At 36.8% G+C, this 17,653-nt stretch overlaps 1 protein-coding gene across 1 annotated transcript in view; it reads right to left on the bottom strand.

The window, feature by feature from the left end:
- LOC129490086 (E3 ubiquitin-protein ligase ZNRF2) overlaps positions 1-17,653 on the bottom strand; it is a 100,904-nt gene that overhangs the window by 53,570 nt on the left and 29,681 nt on the right. Inside the window, exon 2 of the mRNA XM_055293531.2 lies at positions 3,079-3,174. Coding sequence (XP_055149506.1) covers positions 3,079-3,174 — 96 coding nt within the window. The remainder of the gene's footprint in view (positions 1-3,078; positions 3,175-17,653) is intronic.

Consider the following 17,653-nt stretch of genomic DNA (forward strand, 5'->3'; position numbering starts at 1 on the left):
AAAAAAAAAAAATACATGTTGGAGAGGCTGCGGAGAAAAAGGAATACTTAACACACTGTTGGTGGGAGTGTAAATTAGTTCAACCATTGTGGAAGACAGTATGGCAATTCCTCAAAGACCTAAAAACAGAAATACCATTTGACCCATCAATCCCACTACTGGGTATATACCCAAAGGAATATAAATCGTGTTATAAGACACATGCATGCATATGTTCACTGTAACACTGTTCACAAGAGCAAAGACATGGAATCAACCTAAATGCCCATCAAATGATAGACTGCATAAAGAAAATGTGGGTCCATATACACCATGTGAATACTACACAGCCATAAAAAAGAAGAAGATCGTGTCCTCTGTGGAAACGTGGATGGAGCTGGAGGCCATTATCCTCAGCAAACTCACACAGGAACAGAAAAGCAAATTCCACATGTTCTCACTTGTAAGTGGGAGCTAAATGATAAGAGCACATGGACACAAAGAGGGGAACAATACACATTGGAGCCTACCAGAGGGTGGAAAGTAGGAGGAAGGAGAGGATCAGAAAAAAATAACTAATGAGTACTAGGCTTAATACCTGAGTGACAAAATATCTGTAGAACAAACCCCCATGACACAAGTTTACCTATATAACAAACTTGCACATGTACTCCTGAACTTAAAAGTTAAAAAACTGTTAAATATCACAATATACAAGAAGACTATATCCTAGATATATTACACAAAAAGTAAATGTACAGAATAGTAAGACTGTGTGTAAATATATTATTATATGGTCAAATATATTATTATATGGTCAAATATATTTGTGATTTTCAAATTGAAAGCCAGAGGCTTAAGATTTATGGATATTTAAAGGTACTCCTATTAAACATAAACAATTATAGAGTATAATAAGATAGTGGAGCAGGTATGAAAAACAAACCCAAATACTTTTAGTCTCAAATTTTGAATGAGAACACTTTCTATTTCTTAAATAACTAAACTTGAAGTAGATAATGCAAAGTAGCCAATTCAATTTCATAATGCAAAAAGGTTAGGATATAATCAACAAATACATTCACTATGCCAAGTAACTGCTTAAAACCACTTTCACATTTCATCAGCAAATGAATGGGAAAAAGTGCTCTATTGTCAACCCTGTAATAGGGTGGCTGAAGCACCACCATACTAGAAAAAGTGAAGGAGAGGGAAGAATTGAGACACTGATTCCTACATCAACTTGCAAAACACTATCCAAAGTAATATGCTCATTTCAATGTTAAATTCTATCCCTCCCAACATTTTTATTACCTGAGGAGAAATCTCAGATAAGTGCTGCTATATCTACTAAGTTTTTCATAGAACCTTTTTATTTAACCAGTAATTCTTAACTCAAAGAAATCGGTGACTATTACTATTAGCAGGCTGTAAGCTCCATTTCTGTTCATTCACTGCTATATCTCTAATTCCTAACACAGTACCTCGCACATAATTGATGCTCAAAATATTTGCTGCATTTAGCCAATCTTTCAACTGGCTATAGTGTTTACTGGTACCCTTTCTACACATTTTATTTCAGGCCAAAATTTACATTTTAAAAAAATGAAATTTCTCTTAAGCTTTTGAAGTCTGTTTCTTTATAAAATTTTGAAAACAACTTTCATTTTTCCTTCATTTTATTCTATTCATTGGTTAGGACAGAACTACTTGATTTTTCCCCCCCAAGTCTATTCCAAAGTATGCCAAGGCTACATTTAAAATCTTTTCTAGGTTTTGGAATATCTAGAGATTTTGGTCAGGAAAGAATGGTACAGCCTAAAATACCAGACCTAACAAAAATACCAGTTAGCTCCAGAGCTCAAAGACTGAATTTGTCTATGGGAGGAAAGACAGAGACACATATGCATCGCATAAGTAGAGTTTTGGGTTTCTCTTAATGACTTTTTCTCCCATTAGGCATCTATTTACTACTGAATAAACTTTTATCCTCCCTACTGCTATATATGTTCCCTTCATTTACTCTATACTCTTAAACAAAAAGAAAAAAGTTGCAATTTCAACCATGCTTACTTACTTTTGAAAATGGCCATTATGAACATTACATTTTACTTAGGCGTAACCCAAAAGATTTTATTTCAATGCAGTAGTTCTCAAAGTGTGGTCCAAAGAATCTTGTAGAGTAGGAGAAGTGGAAGAGCCTTTGAAATCCTTTTAGATTAACACAGTAAAAACTATTTTCATGGTAACATTAAGACAGTATCTGCCTTTTTTTTTTTTTTTTTTTTTTTTGAGACAGAGTCTCACTCTGTCTCCAAGGCTGGAGTGCAGTGGCACAATCTCGGCTCACTACAACCTCTGCCTCCTGGGTTCAAGCAATTCTCCTGCCTCAGCCTCCTGAGTAGCTAGGATTTCAGGTGTGCACCACCACACCCAGCTAATTTTTTTTCTTTTTTTTTTCAGTAGAGATGGGGTTTCACCATGTTGGCCAGGCTGGTCTCAAACTCTGGACCTCAGGTATTCTGCCTACCTCGGCCTCCCAAAGTGCTGGGATTACTGGTGTGAGCCACTGTGCCTGGCCATATCTGCCTTTTTCATTCCCATTCTCTCCAGTATAGCAGTAGAGTTTTCCAGAGGACACAAGATGTGCCATATCACAATAAACTGAATGAAGAAGCAGATGTGAGAATTCCTTGTCATCAAGCCAGATATTAAAGAGTTTGTAAAAATACAGAAAATGCCACTCTTGTCACTAAATATTTTGTCTTACAAAATTTACTTTTCATTTAAAAGTTGTCAACATAATTATATTTACGTTTAACAAAATAAATTAAAAATTATAAATTCTGTTTTAATTTATATGACAAATATTGATAGATACAACCCACGTAAAGAAAAACTCTTTGAAGTCCTCAATAATTTTTTGAAGTGTAAACAAGTCTTGAGATCATAGAATTTGAGAACCACTGCATTAATGCACTAGTAAAAATAGAGAGAAAACAAAGTCCTTCTCTCCTTTTAAATTAAACTTGAAACATGAAATTCATAAAATGTAAGGTAATTCTAACTTAAAATACTATTTTAAAGCATTGGACTTACCATTATAGGTTATCCTTGGCTTTGTTAAACACATTACAAGATGCAAATCCATTTCATCTGAGGGTACAAATTTTGAGCATACAGGGCACTTAAATCCTAAAAAACAAAAGAAACTCAAGTTACTTAACTATTCTGAATATCCAGCTATGGCTTTTAAAAAGGATGGAAAATCAAAAAGCATCTGAAACTTCAATATTACACTTACTGCATTACACTGTTTATGTGCAACTCAAGTCAGGAAAATTCTGTGATTATAATACCTGACTTTTGTATCAGCTCATGAAGATGATCTCCTCATCAAACAAAACAAGTTCAAATGAGAGGGATGCAGTCCACTAGAAACTCCTGTATCTCTCTCTAATGTACTGGTCCAGGTATTCTCGTTTTTAATTTTTTACATTAACCTGTACTCATGATTTCATGTTATTATAAGCTTTGTAATCTGACTACTCTTGTGGAAATTACTTTTACTAACTTGGTACAGTATACTGTGAGTCACAAGTTTAATAGCTAAATAGTACCTTAGACACTATTCTACCTCAATAACGTTAAAAATTTATGTGATGCAGAATGTGAAGCCTTTCAGAACAGCAAAAACGGGTCTAGAATCTAAGACTCCTGACTTCTACTTTAATGGTCTTTCTGCCACACCATGGCACTAAAGTCATAATGAAAACAGAAACCAGCATCAGATCAGGGTACAGGTTTTTTGCAGTCAATTTTTGACACTTAAAAATTAGCTAGTTTCCTACATTATTCAATCTGCACTACTAAGTATTACCCTCAAGTACTCCATTAAAAATAAACTAGCATAATAAAATAGGGACTATTTGATGTATTCAGCTCTGTTCTGCCCCCCCACTTACCAAGGTGAAGTGTCCCATCCCTGCCTTCTTGCTGCTAAGACAGTCCTCAGATATACCATGTTCCCCTGCTGTCCTACTGCTCCCTCCCCTGACACCACTAAGCTGTTTGGAAACCTGAACCCAGATAGCCAACTTATACTTTGGCTAGGCACAAATCAGAAGTGGAACAAAAAGATGGCATAAGCCAACAAATCAGAAGTGGAACAAAAAGATGGCATAGGCTAATCATTTTTTTTCTTGGAAATATGATTAAGAAACAGTGAGAGACTATATTGGCCAGCAGTAAAGAGCTTAAGCAGAAAGGTCAAAAGTAAGTAAAAGAGAGACAGTGGTGTACATGACGGCTCAGGTGTAAGCTGAACTTACAAGAGAACAGAAAATATAGACAAGCACAAGAAGGCCACATGGAGCTAGAGTGTAGACAGGAGCAGAAGCACTGTGAGAGACAACTAATAAGACGGGTGGTGAAAGAGACATTTTGGCAGCTCTCTAGTTCCAGCACATATGTTCTCACAGGAACTGTCCTCCCTTCACTGTGACGTGAAACTGCAACCAAATGAGTGAGGCTAGAATTATACCTCATGCCGAACTTTATAAGGATTGGGAAAAAGATTTTGGCACAGCTAATCCTCCAGGTATTCAATTTCCTAAATGAAATATAAGATTTTGGACAACGTTTTTCAAACTGTAGTACATGCATTTTAAAAGAAAGGAATAAAGGTATGTTTACTTCAACTTCTTGAAAACCACCAAAAAAAGAAAGAAAAAAAACAGGAAGGAGGATTCAATTAAAACAAGTTTGTCCAATGCATGGCCGAATGTGGCCCAACACAAATTCATTAACTTTCTTAAAACATTATGAGATTTTTTGAGGTTTTTTTTTTTTAGCTGATCAGCTATTGTTAGTGTATTTTATGTGTGGCCCACAGAAGCCAAAAGATTAGACACCCCTAAAAATGAAACTATAAAAAATGTGGCCCAAGGAAGCCAAAAAAGATTAGACACCCCTAAAAATGAAACCACAAAAAAACTATAATGGTCAAACACAGGCTACATCGAATACAGTGAAACTGATCAACTATGGGGAGAAAACAAAGAGATCCTAAAACTGCAACCAGATTTTAAGCATCAACTAACGAATTCTTGCCTTGAAACTTAAAAAATTTGCTTCCCTGAAGTTAAACTTAGCATAAACGAGGGCAAGAGGCAACTGATTTGAATCATCAGAATCATCTGGGTACTGGCAAATAAACTTAAACAAAAGTGCAATATTGTGAACCTAAAAAGCCTCACTTGAGAGCCATCCAACTGCCTACAAAATAGAGCCTAAGGGGAAAAACAGTAGGTACACCTGGATTTCTAGTTAAATACAGTGAATTAAACACGTTTCTCTCTCCTCCCCGCCAAAACCTACTAAAATGAAAATAAATAATATTTAATAAAAATGAGTTAAAGAACATGAGAGAAGTCAGCAGCAAATAAGAAAAAAAAAATAGATGAAAGCATCAATGGCACTGAGCAAACACAGATCCTGAGTGTCTGCACAAGCAAGCCAATTCTCACTAAATAATTCCCAAAGGACTCAGGCATCTGGAGCTCCATGACTTCCCAAGACAGTAGTGATACATGAGGCTAAAATCTAGACTGACTGAAAGACTGAATAAAAAAACAGATCCCAGGTCCCCAATCCATTACATACAGCCAAGCAAATACCATACCCCCACTAGAGCATGAGAATGGAGATTTACCATGGGGAAAACAACAACAACAACAACAAAGAATATTCAGAATTGAGAATACCAGGCACGGCAACGGGCAGGGAAGAAAACAGAAGAATAAAGATCTCCGAACTGAAAAAGGCCCCACTCCATAGCCTCCATCTCTATTAAGAAATTGGTAGATTCTTCTCTTAAATCAAAAGGTCTCACAGAATGATACATCAAAATCGCTGCCTATTAATAAGCCTTATCTTTGCACATAAAGCTTCCAATCAGTTTTTTAGGGCATCTCTAAGGCATTATGCAACAAAAGAAAAAAATGTATCATGGTTAAACACATCAGAAGCAAATTCAAAAGACAAATAATAAATTTAAAATATTTGCAATGTATATCAAAAACAAAAGGACAATATCCTTAATATACAAATGCTCCTTGACTTAGGATGGTAAATTGAAAATATCTTCAGTTGAAAATGCATACACCTAAACTACCAAATATAGTAGCTTAGGCTAGCCTACCTTAAATGTGCTCAGAACCCTTTCAATACCGTATTCAATAAATTACATGAGATATTTGGCTCAGCACCACCAAGTTTCATTATGTATATTGCTAGCCCTGAAAAAGATTGAAATTCAAAGTATAGTTTCTACAGAATGCATATCACCTCCACACCATTATAAAGTCAAAAATCCTAAGTTAAACATCTATGTAAAGCACTCTTAAAACTGTATAGATATACATGATATGCATGTGGGTACTACTAGTATGTATTTACATACTTAACCACAGCCTGTCCATTTCTAAATTCTTTGTTTTGATTCATCCTTGATTCATCTCTCTATATATAGTTATCTTTCTATATACTTGGGTAGATTTATTTATAAATGTATGTATCTATAGATAAATTATTTATATAGAGAAATTTCTCTATGTACATACAGAAAGATCTGTACAGAGATCTACATATATAACATATATAGATAATTATTTGGGACACAAGGCAGAGGGGTCTTCAGAGCTCTTGGAAAAAAATGTATTATCTTTAAATACTCAGACTCAGGACTCAACCAACAGATGAATCAAAACAAAGAATTCCGGAATGGATAAGCCGTGGTTAAATAAATATATAAACTCATGGACACACAGGTAGTACACACATGCATGATTCTATTTAAAAATAGACATACGTGTAAACAACTATAGGAATTATCTCTACAAAACAGTACTAAATATTACAAATGTAAACAGTGTGAAAATGATCAAACTAACAAAAACTGGGATGGGAACAGCAGAATCATCTTGGTGTATAAAAGGCCAAGAGAGACTGTGATGAAGAGAGTCAACAGCAGAGATGAACCAGATCATTCTGCTCTTGTTAAACAGAGAAGAAAACATATAGACAATGAATCACTAGTGTCATTAATCCTTCTCTTCTACCCAAATAACTTTTAGATGGTCACCAGTATCCTGCTAACGTGTCATCTTTCTGCAGGAATCTTTCTCTAAGTGCTCCACTCCAAGGTCGACTCGATCATTCCCTCCCTTTGTATTTCTTCCATACCCGGACAATACTTCCAATACTTCAATGCAGCACATGGCCCTGTGTTTATTTACATGTCAATCTCCTTATTATCCTTAAGACATAGTCTGGTGAAAATACAGAAATGTGAGGCCCAATAGACCTGGTAAAAATCCTGTTTCTATTACATACAGACTAGATGACCCAGGGAAGGCACTTCAGCCCTCCAGGCCTGACTTCTTCCCTGTAAACACTGATACTACTACTTACACATTAGAAATCTCGTGAGAATTAAAGATTATAATGTATATATAATGCCTGCAACATAGTAGGTATTCAGTAAACAGTGGCTATCATTTATTGAAATTTTCCCCTCTTCACTTTTCAGACAACTCTTATTCTTTGTAAATTCTTAAAACAGTACAGAACAGTAAGTTCTTGCCCAGAAGTTTGAGGCCGCAGTGAACTATGATCCTACCACTGCACTACAGCCTGGGCAACAGGGTAAGACTCTGTCTCTAAAAATAAAAAGTACAGTTCTAAAACGACTTTTTTTTTTTTTTTTTTTTTTTTTGAGACGGAGTTCCACTCTTTCACCCAGACTGGAGTGAAGTGGCGCAATCTTGGCTCATCGCAACCTCCACCCCCTGGGTTCAAGTGATTCTCTTGCCTCAGCCTCTCGAGTAGCTGGGATTACAGGCACACACCACCACACGCAGCTAATTTTTGTATTTTTAGTAGAGATGGGGTTTTGCCACGTTGGCCAGGTTCGTCTTGAACTCCTGACCTCAGGTGATCCGTCTGCCTCAGCCTCCCAAAGTGCTGGGATTACAGGCGTGAGCCAACACACCCAGCCTCTATAATGACATTCTTTAATAATAAAATCCAGATTCCTATTAAGCAAAACTTTCTGTAACTACTCAATGACACATACTGCTGCATCAAAGTTACTTCACCAAACGCTTTTCCATTGTTGATAACTAAAGCAAAAAGATTTTTCTTTGTAACTCCAGTGGCCCAACCCTACTTTTAACTCAGTATTTGTACATTGTTTTCTCCTAGAAACCAACCACAAACAAAAAGGGACCGATCCTAAACCTGAGACTGTGAATATACCAATTGGCAGGAAAAATACAGGTGAGATTTTTGGGTTTTTTGGTGGTAGAAAAATTACTCCAACCATCAAGTCAGATCTGTTAGGCATGACAGAAGATGAAGGCCCTATTATGAGACTTACACACCAAATCATTATTCTACAACTGCAAACAAGTCATCTAAATGCAACTTTCTTAGTTATGAGAGTTCCCAATAACCATAAACAAAATAAAGACACCAGCAAAAATCACACAGAAGAACCTATCCTCTCAATCACTATATCCAAAGAGAAACAAAGGTAACCAGGGACTACATTAGAGACAGAAGAGATGCCAGATGTTTGGACTCTTCTATTTTAACCTTTATAATAATCCAAATATTCTGCCCCTCCCCCAGATGTCATGAACCTCCCTCCTGTCATCGACCTCACTGACTATAAATGTTCTCTATCCAAAGCCGGCACTCCAACTTTCCCCAAAATCAAAACCATTCCTTTATACTGTCCCTAAAACAAAGCTCCACTCCATCTGACCTCAATTACGTAATTTGACTAATTTAAATTATTTCTAGAAGGAAATAATCAATAGGCTTAACATTCCCCTAGGTAGAAATGCAATGAATATGACAAACAATGGAATGAATCAGTGACAGAGGAATGGGTTCAGGAGATTTTTACAGCAAGTAACCTCCCTCTGCTATACCAGGCCATACAAAGCTCTTCAGGTAATACAAAACAGAAGCTGTCATTCCGTCTTTGATAACGGAACTAAAGAATATTAAGCATACGGAACCTACGCTCTCTCTGTTTAAACTGCTCACTGAAAGAGAATACAGGTCTAAGTGGAAAGACATCAAAAGTGCCAGAACTCAGCTCTTCTGATTCCTAAGCTTTGAGCTTTCTGCCACAGCATCCTGGCTGTTGGTCCTCTTTTGCATTACTGAATGCATGCAAGCATCCCCATGCCACTATTCCCTGTACAAGGCTTTCCCACTATTTCCCACTATGAGCCTAACACAAATTTGGTGTTGCCATTTAATTCTTTTCCTCCGATAGAACATACCCATTACATCTCCATGCCTTTGCTCTTGATTAAGCCAATATTTTCATCCTACTTTACTAAAAATTTACTCCCATCCCTTCAAGTCCAGATCAAGTCTCACCATCTCAATGAAATCTTTTCAGAGAACTCAAAAGCAAAATGTCCTTCTCTGTCCTACTGAATTCCTTTTACTGATAACACTCATTTGACACATTATGTATAATACTTCTTCTGTGTAGATCTTATCTCCCAAATTTGGTACCTGTGGGGCAGAAATTGCATATTATTCTGTATATTACATTTGATCACTCTGTCCAAGCACCCAGCTAGACCTACAGTCAACACTTAATAAATATCCAAATAAATACAGAAATGAACTACACAGTTGGCCTCAGTTCTAGAGGCAAGAATGGCACAATTAAAGGCAGATTAGGAAATTCTAATTACTGGTGATTATAACCACAATTATAAGCACTACTTGCAGGAATGCACTGCATTTTTTTTCAAATTCAGTTTAAAGGTAAAATTATTTTAAACATGTCAGTAAAAAAAAGGGGGGGCAAATAAATCAACTTCCATAAGCATTACAACTTTACAGTATATAAAACATAAGCGCAGCAAAAGGCCTGGAGTCTAAACTGAAAAGATGAACTTATCTCATTTACTGGTAGGATCTGTTCTGAGTCTAGCAAATACAGAATTATCTGTTATGAAAAATTTCCCAGAAAATGCAAGCTAACTAACTTCTATAACCACAGGCAGGATCAGTTGCAGATGACCTAACTTCTCTCTAAATTATCACGGTTTTCTAATAGGTAAACTTTCTGCTATAAAGGAAAAGTTGCTCAAGAGGCCAAAGAGGAAACACCTAAGTAAAATCTATACACTTAGAAATGACAGCGACTTAATAAAGGACAAAAATATCTGAAATAAAATTAAAATAGCAGGACAGCAAATGTTCCAATAACACAATATAGCAGAATACATTCTGAAACAAGGTAGCAGGAAACGTTTTAATCTTGTTCAACAAGCGCTTTACCAGGCTAAATAGCTAAACATCTAATTAATTCTCTGATAAATCCTCCAAAGCAATCCTTGATGAACCTATAAAACATCAGTATACAACAATTTGTGTAACAGACATTCTTCAATAGCTTAGTTCACATCAGGACCATATATTCAGTCTACTAGGGAAAATCATTACTTCCTACTATCTACCTGTTTATGACAATTCTTTTTTTTTTTTTTTTTTTTGAGATAGAGTTTCGCTCTTGTTGCCCCGGCTGGAGTACACTGGTGTGATCTTGACTAGCCGCAACCTCCACTTCCCAGGTTCAAGCAGTTCTCCTGCCTCAGCATCCCAAGTAGCTGGGATTACAGGGATGCGCCACCATGCCCGGCTAATTTTGTATTTTTAGTAGAGATGGGAGTTTCTCCATGTTGGTCAGGCTGGTCTCCAATTCCCGACCTCAGGTGATCTGCCCGCCTCGGCCTCCCAAAGTGCTGGGATTACAGATGTGAGCCACAGTGCCTAGGCTGACAATTCTTTTACTTTATTTTTTTCATATATTCTCTTTTTAAAACTACTACTTCTGATGAGAATGGAAAGAACATGAATGAAGCAATGTTAAGTGAAAATTATGATCTATCTTTTGTAGCCCCAAAGTCATTAGTGTGCCTCTTATGACACACACTATCACTCAAATATTTGAATGAATGAAAAGCTATCCAAAGCAGTTTTTTATGTTAGATATCAGTATGCTGTAATGACTCATTAAATGTCTTACAAGGATTCTTTAAGTATGCCCTGTAGGCGTCCTTATACCCACCCCCCCGCCCCACCTTTTTCTTTGGTTAGGGACAAAAAACAAACTTAATTATGGGATCAGACATTTTTAAGTTTTACACTATGTACCTAACAAATGCCCTCCGTGTTGTCCAAAAAGAATTACACTTCTCCATGTTCACTGTAATTACTCCCACACCAGGTAGACTCAACTTTGTGAGAATGCAAATGCACTCTAAGGGAACATCCACTCTCTAATCTCCTTTTACAGATAAGAAAACTCAGTGAGGTAAAAATTCTTGCCAAAACTCATAAAACTAGTCAGGACTAGGGCCAGAACTAGGACTCTTTTCACTACACTCTGCAGTCCACTTATCTCTCTATGAGATCTCTCTCATAGCATTTATAACCAATTAAATAATTTACAATATCTTGTACATAAAAATGTTACAACCATGCAACAATCATAGGGGGTCTATTTTGAGATTTCCAAGGGATTATTTCTTGTGAATAGTGGCAAAAACAAATACCAAAACACCAAAACAAAACACCAACGCAATGAATGGCTAAGATAAGAACAGACACTTAGGTACCATGAGCAAATCAAAATCCATACTGGGACCAAGTCTTGGATATCTTAACAAATACACTTCCCCTAGGCCAGGCGCGGTGGCTCAAACCTGTAATCCCAGCACTTTGGGAGGCCGAGGTGGGCGAATCATAATGTCAGGAGATCAAGACCATCCTGGCTAACATGGTGAAACCCCATCTCCACTAAAAATACAAAAAATTAGCCAGACATGGTGGCGGGCGACTGTAGTCCCAGCTACTCAGGAGGCTAAGGCAGGAGAATGGCGTGAACCCAGGAGGCAGAGCTTGCAGTGAGCCAAGTTCGTGCCACTGCACTCCAGCCTGGGTGTCAGAATGAGACTCTGTCTCCAAAACAAAAAAAAATACATATATATATGTATTTTTTTCCCATATTTGGAAAACTATGCAGAAACCCAGAGCGATAGTTATTTGAGATTTAATAATTCCCCCACAACAAGTGAAAAAATTGGACAGCTATTGTTGAAGTCATAAAATGCAAGAAAAGCAGGCACACATTTTTATGTCTTTGGCATATTCACTCTCCTAAAAATAACACTGCAGAGATGCCCCCTTTTTTGCTTTTATTACTGATACCCTTTCATTACCTTCTAGCCTATCAATCAACTTTCTGTCCATCTTTTTTGTCTCTTCCACCTTACTCCCAAAAATATCCCATTAGCTTTATTCTTCATGCTTTACTGTCTAGATCATTTTAAATATATATAACCTACAAATCTGATAGATTAAAATAACTATAAAATATCTTTACAGTGGGCCACCACTGACAGAGGGTATTTTCCTGTCACTGTGATGCTATGTTGTACAACGTTATGTTACGTAATGTAATGTTACATGTGCCCCATAAAATGTATAGAAAATAATTCTGACACAGAAAATTACAACTTTATTAGAAAATAAAGGTCATCTTGAGCAACATGGGTATTTCCCTGGGAAAACAACCAAATAATAAAAATTTCTCTTTTAAATTTGTTTGAATGAATTAATAAATTAATCCATTTTACAGAATAATGTCAAATAGAGTACAATGTGATTGCTCTTATCAAACAGCTGATGAAAGGGAAGAACTAAACCACTATTCACAATGGTAGAAAAGTCAACTTAAACTATGGTAGTACAGGACAGGTCAGCTCTCATGGAAAACTAAATAAAATCCATGTGGCAATACAAACAAGGCATCCTTAATTTATAATATGAGAGAGTATGCCAATAACACAACAAGGACCTAGGGATCGGTGGTTTACCTAATACAAATGGACCTTGTAAAATCAAATATACTGAACATATTCTGCCACTAGGGAACCTCGAAATGGCCACACATCACCACTGGGGGAAGAAGGTAGTGAATGAGGGTACAGAATGATCAAAAGACAGACACAGCGAGGTTAAGTAGTTTTTTATTCTTCACTGATGTGAAACAAGCTCACTACAGAATAGGAGGATGCCTCAGTGCCAAAGGTTAACTTAGTCCATATTCTCGGGGGCAATTTTAGAAATCTGACTAAGTATGCAAGGCACTTTTGGAACTGAGCATGAGCTTTAACAGTAGTTAGAGTCTATTTGTTTGTTTTCATAAATATGACAACAGCCTCTGCTCTGGGAATTTTCTCTCAGTAGAAAGGCAGGGAGGGAGGAAGGATGGAGTAATGGCATTTGCTCCGGGAATTCACAAACTAGAGGGAGAAATGCATGTCTGAGCCACAGCTTCTCACCCAACACTAATTTCTCACTTGTATAATGCCCACTAGCCTATGAGGCCACATGTAACATGAGCAGTATGTTAGTTTTACCTGGGTCTTAGATTATATTGTAGAAGTCAAACAAAGAGAAAAAAGGTTTAAACAACTATGGGTTTCAGAATAATTACAACAATGAACTCTAACCTCTGTGGCTACTGTTTATACGCATTGGCTTAAAGCAAAACACTAGGAAAAACCTGTACCAGCCACAGCTAAAATTCTCAATTAAGCTCGATGTCCCAGAATAATGTTTCTAAACAAACACATTTCCAATTCCCTTCAGTTGCAGAAAACTTAAGACCAAAGAATGATAGTGAGCTCCAGAACCAAAGTATCCACTTGGGTACAGCTCACATGGCTTATATTTATCAACTGTTTCATTTTAGATTCTGTCTGTAACGTATACATATAATCCCTAAAATATTATGAGATATACATATTATTCCTCTCTTACTTCCATGTGTTGTCTTATCATGTTTTAGCTATTCCCAAAGCTATTTACTAAATTTCAGTTGAATTTTACTGAAACTCTTACCTCTTTAAAATATAAACAAAAGTGAAATTACTGCTTTTAATGTATAGCAACCAGATAAATTCATTAGACTTAAAATTAATCCAAGAGCTACAGGTGTAGTTACAGTCTTAATGAAACTATCACTTAAATATCTTTAGGATTTTCAAATAAAAATATAAAATGTTTTAAATAATTATACTGAACTAAAAAACATAAGGAATAATTTTAAAACATACCTTCCTCATGTTTCACATCACAATATCTGTTTACTTCATAGAACTATGTCAACACAGAGTGACATATTTATTGGGTGAATGAACAAATATATCCTCCCTCTAATATATGCTGCTTCTTGCCCAGATTTGAAGATGAAGTGGTTTTTTTCTGTCTTCACAATTTTCTCCTTAGTACTCAATTGAACAAAGACAGCTCCGAACAGCTAAAAGACATTTTTAAAGCATGGCTCACTATGTTTATCTGTCTCACTTTCCACATACACATACATATGCACATGAACGCACAAACACAACAGGAGGACTTTACTATGCTGTCAACTATCAGGATGTAACCAGTATCAAATGCAACAAAATACCTATTTAAAAATCCTTAGAGGCCTGGCATAGTAGCTCGCGTCTGTAATCCCAAGAGAGGCCAAGGAGGGAGGACTGCTTGAGTACAGGAATTCCAGACCACCCTGAGCAACGTAATGAGACCCTGTCTCTACGGAAAAAAAGTTTTTAAATTAGCCAGGCATGGTGGTGTGTGCCTGTAGTCCCAGCTACTCGAGAGGCTAAGGTGGGAGGATCGCTTGAGCAAATATAAAATGTACCTAACAAAATTTGATAGAATTATTTTAAATGCCCTTTTAGCAACTGGGGCCTTAAAATCTTAAATATACTTGGCTAAAAGTATTTTTTGTTATTGTCAATAATCTAATTTTTTTTTTGCAGCCACCATGGCAAATCAACAGGTAACAAGCAAGGCTAAATATACATTAACAGATTACTATCACAAATAAAATCTAACTTAAAGTATAGCAGTTGGGCACCTGACTGTAATAAGTATCGTTTACGTAGATAAAATTTTGCCGACTACTGTTTGCACTCAAATAATTGGACTCAGTGCTACCAGTATTTTCTAAAACAATGCATACATAATATAATCCTTAAGAGTTATGTCAAAAATTAATTCAGAACTGAAGGGCTGGTTCTACAAGGATTTTCAAGCTTAGCAGGTAGCATGCCAACTCCTATGTATTTAAGCCAAGTTTCCTACAACCACCCTAGAACTCAGCGCAACTTTCTTAACACATCTGTAGTTAGTCTGACAAAAGTCATTAACTTTCTTTCCCACTGGGGCTCACCTATGGAAACCACTTTTCATTAGTATGTGTTAATTACCTTCTTAAAGATACTGCTCTTCATGAAAATTCACTCTGCATTATATACTTCCTTAGCTATATTGGGTTTGCTGGTAGTTCGTTTCTACATCCCTCAAATTCACAAATGGAACAATCAAATACAGCATTATAGACTTAAGCATTTATGACTCTTTAGGAATGAAAGGAATTAACAACCTACAGCCTACTTACTATCTATCTTAAAGCTACTCGTAAAGAAATTACACTCGGGGTAAAATTCTGGGGTTGGTAAAGTGCAGGTTCTTGTGCCGGACCCCTATTGACTCCAAGGGGGATGGCACCAGGTTCAAGAGGCCAAAGACAAGACTCAGAGCCAGCAAACAAGCCATGGGGTTTTACTGGAGGCTTACATACAGGGCAGAGAGTACTGCGGCAGTAGACTGGACAGAAGAATCACCTTACATACAGTCAAGGGGAGGCAGGCTGGACAGAAGAACCGCAACAGCTTGGAAAAGGCATGTAGTTTATACAGCATTTTCAATTAGCATCCTCCCACTGACAACCTCCACCTGTCAACCTTCTTTCAACCCCAAACTTGGGACCTTGATCCCCTGTACAGCTCATGTTCCACAGGACAGGACAGGACAGGGGCTCAGATGTTTCTCCTTAGACAAGGAACGAATCTCCTAATTAGCCACTCCTGGATTCCCTAGCTTGGAACTCATATTCAGTCCTGTATGCCACACAGGGTCATCCTCAAGGTATGCTTAAGATATGGCTATCAGGTGCGTTTACCCTACATAGGTCTGCAGGCCAACTGTGGCCTACTGCCAATTTTTGTACAGCCCTTGAGTCAAGAACGTTTTACATTTTTTAATGGCTGAAAAAAAAATTTTTTAAAGAAGAAAATGCTATTGCATGTGAAAATTATAGGAAATTCAAATTTCAGTGCCCACTAACCAATTTTTATTGAACATGGCCACACACATTCATTTATGTATTGTCTCTATGGCTTATCCAAACTACAAAAAGAGGGAACAGAGACCAAAAGGTCTGCAAAGCCTGAAATATTTACTATCTGGCCCTTTACTAGACGTTTGCCAACCCCTGGATTAAGTCTTTAAGAACTGTTCAAAATATCCAAATATTTGTTTCAGAAGAGGAAAGAAAACCATTTTGAAAAAGTTTGGTTTTGACAAAAACTCTTATCTGTAAGCTGCCAGTAAGTTTGATTAAAAAGTTTAGTCTAACCAAAGGGCTAAGGAATAATGAGGATGTTCCAGTCAGGCCAGTGTTACCACTGTTTTCCTGCTGCCACACCTGTTTAGTCTCAAGCCATCACCCACCTGGTAGATTTTACCTCCTGAGTATCTATCAGATTCAACCAATTCTTTAGACATCTACACCACCCTCACAATGTAGCTACTGTTATTTTTTCCTGGACTATGGCAGTAACCTCTCTATGCATCTGCTCTTGACCTCGCCCTTCCCCAAACTGTTGTCACAGGCTATCTTCAAAACACAAACCAGACTTGATCACTCCCTGGTTTAAAATACACATAAACAAATACCAACTTTTTATTCATATACAAAGCCATGTATCTTGTTTCCTTCCAACTCCAGCCTCATTTATCTTCCATACCCTAAAACATTTTACAAATTTTTAATAAATTACATAACATTTTAAAATATATTACATGCTACATATCTATACTTTCCTGATCAGCAAAATTTAGCATTTAACTGAATCACTACAATGCAAAACAAACAAAAATTACCCGGGTACCTTTCTGTACTGCTTAGTAACAGGTTAGTTTCCTGTACTTTCCTTCTTATCCAACAATTACCAAACATAGCACACACATTCAAAAAATACTCACTGCTTAATTCACTATAAAACACTGACTTCCAATGCTCTTAATTCTATTGGAAGTTTAGACGGAGATGTGCTGATTCAGGATGGTGAACTCTGCACAATACCACAGCAAAAGGTTGGCAGACGTGAAAGTCTGCATGTCTGGGTTTTCAAAGAGTTGCCTCTAAGAGTAAAGAGTCAGGGTATCTTTTAGCTGTCTACTCCAGTCTTTAACCAGGACGTCATCATTATAAATGCTGAGTTTTATCAGAGAAGTGATAAATTTCTGAGCACTCTAAACACATTCTTGTCCTAAATAAGGGTTAAATAATCCCTTTAAGAAAGCTAAATTTGACTCTGATTGTTGAAACAGAAAATATTCAGTATAACTATTTGACTAAATACATTAGAAGAGTTCAGAGAATGTTCAAAGTCCCACTCATGATATCCAAATAAAAGCTTATATACTCTGC

This window comes from Symphalangus syndactylus, chromosome 9 (assembly GCF_028878055.3).
Source record: "Symphalangus syndactylus isolate Jambi chromosome 9, NHGRI_mSymSyn1-v2.1_pri, whole genome shotgun sequence".
NCBI lineage: Eukaryota > Metazoa > Chordata > Mammalia > Primates > Hylobatidae > Symphalangus > Symphalangus syndactylus.